Genomic DNA, 8433 nt, shown 5'->3' with positions numbered 1-8433 from the left:
ATTAGGCCTCTCAACCGGTCCAACTGTCGACGTAGATCATCCTTGGGGAGCAACTCAACCATATTGTCGGGGTGATGTCCAACCTGACGGGTTGAGCCTTCCCTCTCCATGTAGCCCTGGCTCCGACTCCTTTTGCTGGTTGCCTTCTTGAACAAGCAAGGTGAAAAAGTAACAAGACAGACAGAGTGTCTCACTTGGGTCTCCACAAACGACACTAATGATAGCGTAAATGGAACCGGGGGTTACGATTACACTACAAATACGTATGTTTGTGAATAAGTGGGAGAACACTCGTAGATCAACCGGTCGATTCACCGTAGGGCGACCGGGTAATTCGAGGCTGAATAATGCTACGAGTGGCAAGTGGTTACAAGCGGGTTGCTAAGATAGTGCAGACTGCAATCACGGAGTGCTGGTTGCAATTACGGAGTGCAGGTTGCAAGTGTAAAGTGCAAGTTGCAATTTGAACGGTTACACGGGGTGTAGACTGCGATGTAGATTGATGTTGCTAGGGGTGTGTATTCGGTTAACCGAACCGAATTAACTGAAATTTTAAAACATTTAACCGTTAACCGAACCAAAGTTTGTGTTACTGAATTAACCGAACTCAAATTTTTTTCGGTTAACCGATTAACCGAACTTTTTAAACCTAAAATATAAAATTCTAAAAATAACACCTAAAGTAATAAATCCAATTAAAATAAAATACAAATCATCCATAACTTCAAATATTCAAACATCCATAACTTCAAATCTTCAATCCAATTAGTATTTAGTATTTATATTTAATTATATATATATATATATATATATATATGTAAATTCGGTTAACCGTTCAGTTAATTCGGTTAACCGACCTTTCGAACCGAATTAACCGTTAATTGAAGTTTCAAGATTCCTTTAACCATTAATCGAACCGAATTTTTCGGTTCGGTTAATGGTTAACCGAAATTTTTTGGTTCAATCGGTTAACCTAAAAATTTTGGTAAATTACACACCCCTAGATGTTGCAGGGTGGAGATTACAAATAGTGAGTAGATGTTACAGTCAGATGAAGATGAGAAGTGAGGGGGAGACCCTCCTATTTATACTAATCAAGTCAGTCTACGCATTTAATGCACCAGCTGCAAGTGGCTTGACGTGGCGTCTTCTTGTTGGCTTGGTCAGACGGTCACTTTGCATGCTACACGTAGGTTGGCTAGTCGAGGTTGCAAAGCCGCTATGTACGCAAGCTGTCAATCACCGTCTTGCAGGCGCAAGTTGGACTGCTTTGCTTGTTGTATAAGTAAGGTTTTCGGCTTGTAGGTTGCGTCACCTTGTTGACTGACCGGTCATCCTACGGTAGACCGGTCGGGTGGCTTTCTGTCGGAGCGATTCCAAGGGTGATCCGATAGCATTTTGTCACGAGGTCTATCGCTACGAGCAGACCGGTTGATCACAAGTGATTTATTCCAGTCGGGTTGATGACTATGACGAACCGATTGGGTTACTTCTTGATGGACCGACTATACGGATTAGTCCTTTATGCGTATTTACCCATCAGGTACGAACACATATGTGCCATTTGCAAAGACCTTCCAGACTCGGCACCCTCGTTTATAGCTCGTCAACTCTCCTTAAGTAAATCATCCACCAATCAAACATCAAGCGGAAGCGTAGAAGGTAGTGTAGAAGGTAATGAGAAATAATTAAAATATAGGATAGTAAAATGGTGGGTTCACACAAAAATGAGAAAAACCTTAAAACTAATAGGGTGAATGGATTTTGTGATTGAGTGAGATAGTGGCTAATGATAATCGTTATATTATGCATCACAGTGCACATAGCAATGTGCACCCAAAACGACGTCGTTTCGATGTTAGTGGACGCGGACGCAAATGACTCCAGGGAATTCATTATTTAGAATACGCATAATCATTATCTAGAATACACAGAATGTTTGCCCAGAATACATAGAATATTGATACAAAATACATAGAACTCATCCCCCTAACATTCGAATGCACAAACACATCACAACCTGTGTTAATAACATGAATACACAGAATATTGACACAAAATACACAGAACTCATCTTCCTAAACATTTGAATGCACAAACGCATCACAACATGTGTTACTAACATGAATACACAGAACGGTTGCCTAGAATACACAGAATGATTGCCTAGAATACACAGAACGATTACCAGAATACACAAAAGAATATTGACACAAAATACACAGAACTCATCATCCTAACATTCGAATGCACAAACACATCACAACATGTGTTAATAACATGAATACACAGAATATTGACACAAAATACACAGAACTCATCCTCCTAAACATTCGAATGCACAAACACATCACAACATGTGTTACTAACATGAATACAAAGAACGGTTGCCTAGAATACACAGAATGATTGCCTGGAATACACAGAACAATTACCTAGAATACACAAAATATTAACATAAATACATAGACCGGGCGAAACATGAAACGTGATTTCCAAAAAAAAAGGGACAATTAGTTTACAATGCTCAAAACGACGTCGTTTACGTACGTGGTGCAAATTGCTGTGTGCACCGTGGTGCACAGTATAATTTGCCGGCTAATGAGGTGGATGTTGGGCCACAAAATATTAGAGAAAACCCAACTATTGATGCTCTAAATTATTATTGTGTGGACCATAGTATCAAATAATGTACATCCAGTATAAAAATAATATATTTTTAGTATATTAAAAATATACATTATATTTAGGGGATATATATTATTTGTGTACTAAATGTACATTATGTTATATAATGTACATTCAGTATACAAATAATATACATTTAACATGTACTTTTTATTATAATTCACACATCACTATGCGTCCGCACAATAATTTTCCTTATGCTCTTATGTTGGCTTTTATGCTTTGGTTTTTATATAATTTTTTTGAAAATTTTAATTATTATTATTTTTCCGATACATTCGAAGCAAAATTTCTTGAGATTTCAGCAGAGTACACAAGGGCATAAGGTTGTCACTCCGACGGAAGTTTCACGATAAACTCTCAAATCTCTTTCTGTCCTTCAGCCTCAACTCCGATTGCTAGCTCCCATGGCGACTGGCTTAGCCTTTTCAACTCTCTCAGGTAACTATATGTAGTTCCCAATTGCACTATATCTCTATGCGTGTGTATTTCTTCTTTATGGTTGTTTGTTGATTGAGCTTTCAGTTCTAAAATGATTTGTAGCGTGGAATAGTTCTCATCACGATTATGGGGGCGGGAAGGGAGAATTCGTCATAGGTTGCATTTGGACCCATATCTTACTATTTGCTTGACCATAGTTCATTTCTCACCAGTTTTCTTGAGGCTCATTTGCATTGTAATAGGCCGATACTTGGGCGGTTGCAAATTCCATGTCGATAACTATGGGCGTTTATTCATGTCTTTAAGGCGAATTTGACCTAAATTGTGTTTGTAGTATGCTGTTAGAGATTTCATTGCTCTTGTTTGTTTTACCAGACCTGTGATTGTATGACTAATTGAACCCATCCGACTTTAAAATTTATTATAACAAAGAAAAGATGAAAATAAAAATGGATTCTCATCGGAATTGTTTTGATGATATGTTGACGCAATGTTGGCTGTGAATCTGGAGTTTTTTGTTTGTGACTTATAGACAAAGCAGGCCTGGTTATACATTTACTGAAATCATTTACTGCTTAGACATTTAGATTTTGTATTTCACCTTCCTATGAACTGAGAGATGCACACCCTCTTGCATAATAAATTGCTGTAATTTACTTAATGTTTTTGAACAAACATCTTTTTAATTTTTTTAGTAGCCAATGCAAACAGCCACTTTAATCTGAGGTTTTGACTCATAAGCTGTTGACTAGATGAGTCTCTATGAACTAGATTCATCGACTAGCATCTTAGCTTTATACACAAACTCTGTAGTTATAGTGTTATACAAGCTTTCTGCCTTTCATATCAAGAATTCTGATATTATAAAGAGTGAGTAATTTTGTTTCTCTTCTTATAGGTCCAACTCATCTCAAGAAATATGAAGCTTGGTCTGCTAAGTCCTCTTCATTTGTCAGGACACCAGTATTGATAAATCAGAGGAAATTGGTTCATCAGAGAACGAATAACAACTTCTCTATTCGTGCACGCTACAAGTATGTTATTCATAATCCATGTAGCTCATATAGATTAAAGAATATTGAATGATGCATGGAGTGGAATGAAATCATCAACTTGTTTAGTGTCAGTCTTAATGTTTTAAATAGGAAAACTCTTTTCCTGACATAGGTCACTCTGTTATTCGATTCCCGAACTGTTGAAGAAAATTTTGTTGGTGATGATTCAGTTCAAATTTTATACATTTTTACATACCTGCAATCTAGGTAAAAAAGAGTTATATAATTATGTTGCTGATTGGTACTGAGGGATTCAGTCTTATTTATGCTTTATATTTATATATATTCTTGCCTGATCTTGATGTTTGGCACTTTGTCTTAGAGAATTTTGTAGTTGCCTCATTCTAGACATGAATAATAAATAGGCTACCTTGTGTCCTCGCCCCATTAGAAAGTTTTATGTTTTGTGCAACATGTAGCATGGATTGCAATTCAAAGAGAAGACAATTTTTGAGTGTGAGAAAGAAAGAAATCTCATACTTGCTTGTGTTTCCTTGTAAAAATCATTGAATGGATGTTGATTGTCTTTTTCATTCTTTCCATAAGAACTATGGATATTGCTGTCTTTAGTGCGTGGCATTACTTGTGTTGTTCCAGCTCCTGTTAAGGGTTTTCGTATTTTGACACTTGTTTCTACTCCATCATGGTTTATATGGATTGCATGGAAAGGAACTATGGTTTTAGAAGGCAGATGAACAAGAGAAAGGTGAGGGGTGGGTTCAGTTTTGATTTACAGATTTGTTTAGTTAGTTAGCACCTTCCATATCACTTGCAGTTTGGGGAAGAAAGGTGGAAACTACCCTACCTTTGCTATTATGACACCTCCTTGGTGCATTAGTTAAACAGATTGATATAGTGCTCCCACCTTCTAGAAAGAAAGGATAAAAAGGATTTAAAGTAAGAATTTAGAAAAGATAGTGCTATTACCCCTAACCTTATGTGATGATGTGCTTAAAGTAGCTTCACAAATAGTGTCACTGGCTGACTGGCATTTTCTCTAACCTTGTACGCATTTTCACATACTCCAACTCTTCATTCTCACTAGACTGTCATTGTACAAGAGATGGTATCAACTTGTGTGAATGGGTTTCTCAAGCATTCAATTGGTTGCTTATCGGTGGTGTACAGTCTAAAATAAACTGCTCCTTTTGTGAAACCCAAATTTATTCAAAAAAAATACCCATAGTAGTATGTCTACTTCTATTTCTCAACACTTAATATTTAAAGTTATAGAAATTAACGCCTCCTGTCACTTCTGCACTCTCGTATTGGGCTGCCTATGTCTCAAGTTCATTTAATGTTGTAGTTTTGTCCATTTGGAGCCTGCCTACAGTAAACTTCAGTTAATAACTTTTCCCTTTCTATCTAAGAGTGGAGCTGTCTTTCTGTGTCCATAGCAAATGCATCCATCCTACTTGGAATTGGGAAGAGATCCTCTCAAGATCATGTTGGCCTGTACCTCAATCTCATGGGCTATAGAAATCCCCAATAGTTTGACACCCTTATAGCCTCTTAATGTTGAACATACTTTCTTTTAACTGTGATATTTTAATATTTTGTTCAATATTACAAATAAGAACTGTTTTAGTTGATTATGATGTAGTTTCTTAATTTCCTGATTAATATAAAACACATGCAACAGAATGACAGCTCATATTTTTTAATTAGCAGATACTCCGAAAATTACCTATGTAGTGCTACAGTTTATTCATTTCTATTTAACTGTCATTTTATTTATTTTACTTGTAATTGTTTCTCTTTCTTTTTTGATTTAGTGATCAGAGAGGTGGAGGTGAAGGTGATTTTATTGCTGGATTTCTCTTGGGAGGTGCAATTTTTGGAGCACTTGGCTATGTTTTCGCCCCGCAGGTGATTATATATTTCTCCTTGGTTCTCCCCTAGTGTCTGACCTAAAAATAATGTCTTTTTAATTCCTGTATATTCTTGAAAGATGGGCTATTTCATTTCTATGTTAAATAGGTCATAAATACGCTTATCATGACTATCCAGTGATATCTTGTGATTATGCTTGGTAATAAGAAATCTATTCATTATTGCTTTGAATAGATTTATATAGGGTGTTTAATGGAGTCATGGCTTTTGAGTTTTGCCAAGGTGTCCTCAACTCATAATTTATACAAAGTATGCAAAGTTCTGTTTTACAAGGGACTACTCCCTAATGTCAAAGGAAGACTAAAATATGTAGAAATAGAGAGGTAAACATACTTTCCTCCCTTAAAGGCAGACTGCTATGGAACTAAGACTGAATATAACTTGAGAAGGTAAGAAGAGTGATATAGAATGTAGGCAATAAACTAATGAAACTGGAAGCACTTCAATAATCCATAGTCAATATAACTTTAGGGTGTGTGAAAAATAGACTTGTTTGTTTTGCTGCCTTTAAGTCATTTTGGCAAATATTTAATATTCTAGTTATGTTCTTCCTCTTATTGTTCTTTGTCTAGATAAGAAGAACAATCCTAAATGAGAATGAATATGGTTTCCGGAGGGCAAGGCGACCAATATACTATGACGATGGTTTAGAGGTAGTTACAGGCATTTGATACTTTTGAACTTTCATAATTGGCCTTCTCCACCTTCCATGCTTATAATTTTATGTATTATTGCACTTGTTCATGACATGCAGAGAACTAGGGAAACCTTGAATGAAAAGATACACCAACTCAATTCTGCCATTGACAATGTGTCTTCCCGGCTGATGAGAGGTGGCAAAACCATGCCCCCGGTGCCCCTTGAGACTGATCCAGAAGAAGCCACTATGTAAGAGCAGCCAGCCAGCTCGCTTGTCTCTGGGAATGGTGATTTGTTCATCCAGTCAGTCTGGAATGGTGATTTGTTCATCTAGTCAGTTGGGCACACGCTGTGGAATAAAATAAAATTTTTAATTTCATGAAGCAACGTATTATATTTGATTGATACATGAACTTGAGTAAAACATGATGTCTTGGATTATTTTGAATGTAGTAATAGGGCATTGGATTGTTGAAGTGTGATTAAGCCCCATACACAAACACCCATTGTTATACCATTGACTAGGTCCTTGGTCTAAAAATAATCTGTCTACAGTTAATACATTCCGCACTTATATGGTTATGTACTTGTAAACAAATTGAAAGGCACATAAAATAGTAATTACAGACACAACATAATAATTAAAGATACAAATTGTTAACTGCAAGTATATAATATGTGTCTTCAATTTGTTTACAGGTAAAAAAACAATTAATTAAGTAGGGTCAACTATAAATACCCTATCTGAATGTTATTTTTGGATCATGATCTACAATGCAAAGTAGACTTAAATGTTGTCTACTAAATCAGTGAATTAAGTCTAGAGTTTATTACCAAAATAGTCCCTCGACTATTGTGAAATTACCAATTTGGTCCTCAACAATTTTTCGTGACCAATTAAGTCCCTCGACTTTGAAAAAGTTAACCAATTTGGTCCTCGGTTTATTTTTCCGTTAAAGATCCGTTAAATCAGGACCAAATTGGTAATTTTGCTATAGTCAAGGGACCATTTCAGTGAAATATTAAGGGATAAACTACAAATAAGCTATCGTACTATTTGTGAACAAGCAATTAGGCCATCCAACTCAAATAACCCCCAAATAAACCATCGAACTAAAAAAAATTAAAGCAATTGAGCCACTAAAACCGAAAAAAAAAAGAGCAATTAATCCATTTTTAAAATTTTCGACGACAAATTCCAGCACCGGCGACCATTTTCGGCAACGGGCGACGACGCCGCTCGACATTTTCGACGAGGGCAACCATTTCTAGTTGCCCTCGCCGAAAATGGCGTTGCTGCCAGTGCCGAAATTTGTCGCCGAAAATTTTTAAAATGGGTTAATTGCTCTTTTTTCAGTTTTAGTGGCTCAATTGCTTTATTTTTTTTAGTTCGATGGTTTATTTGGGGGTTATTTGAGTTGGATGGCGTAATTGCTTGTTCACAAATAGTACGATGGCTTATTTGTAGTTTATCCCTTAATATTTCACAGAAATGGTCCCTTGACTATAGCAAAATTACCAATTTAGTCCTGATTTAACGGATCTTTAACGGAAAAATAAACGGAGGACCAAATTGGTTAACTTTTTCAAAGTCAAGAGACTTAATTGGTCACGAAAAATTGTCGAGGACCAAATTGGTAATTTCACAATAGTCGAGGGACCATTTTGGTAATAAACTCTTAAGTCTATGCGGGATGGGAGGATTTGGGGTTTTCAC

The 8433-nt window shown here is 36.3% G+C and overlaps 1 protein-coding gene across 1 annotated transcript; it reads left to right on the top strand.

The window, feature by feature from the left end:
* The first annotated feature begins 2951 nt into the window (after window positions 1-2951).
* Window positions 2952-7275, top strand: LOC116012025. The gene is made up of 5 exons (XM_031251485.1): window positions 2952-3129; window positions 4028-4163; window positions 5960-6053; window positions 6650-6730; window positions 6832-7275. Exons 1-5 carry the CDS (start codon window positions 3096-3098, stop codon window positions 6967-6969), a joined length of 483 nt encoding a protein of 160 aa, XP_031107345.1. The 5' UTR covers window positions 2952-3095; the 3' UTR covers window positions 6970-7275.
* Window positions 7276-8433: the final 1158 nt, after the last annotated feature.

This window comes from Ipomoea triloba, chromosome 3 (genome assembly GCF_003576645.1).
Source record: "Ipomoea triloba cultivar NCNSP0323 chromosome 3, ASM357664v1".
Taxonomy (NCBI): domain Eukaryota; kingdom Viridiplantae; phylum Streptophyta; class Magnoliopsida; order Solanales; family Convolvulaceae; genus Ipomoea; species Ipomoea triloba.
Note: the sequence above shows the minus strand (reverse complement) of the source record. Positions and strands in the feature narration are given on the sequence as shown.

Excerpts from the sequence above, each read along its gene's own strand:
- LOC116012025 (XM_031251485.1), top strand. The coding sequence starts at position 3,096 with ATGGCGACTGGCTTAGCCTTTTCAACTCTCTCAG. Across the intron at positions 4,164-5,959 it reads TCTATTCGTGCACGCTACAA|TGATCAGAGAGGTGGAGGTG; the intron begins GTATGTTATTCA and ends TTTTTGATTTAG. Across the intron at positions 6,054-6,649 it reads GCTATGTTTTCGCCCCGCAG|ATAAGAAGAACAATCCTAAA; the intron begins GTGATTATATAT and ends TTCTTTGTCTAG.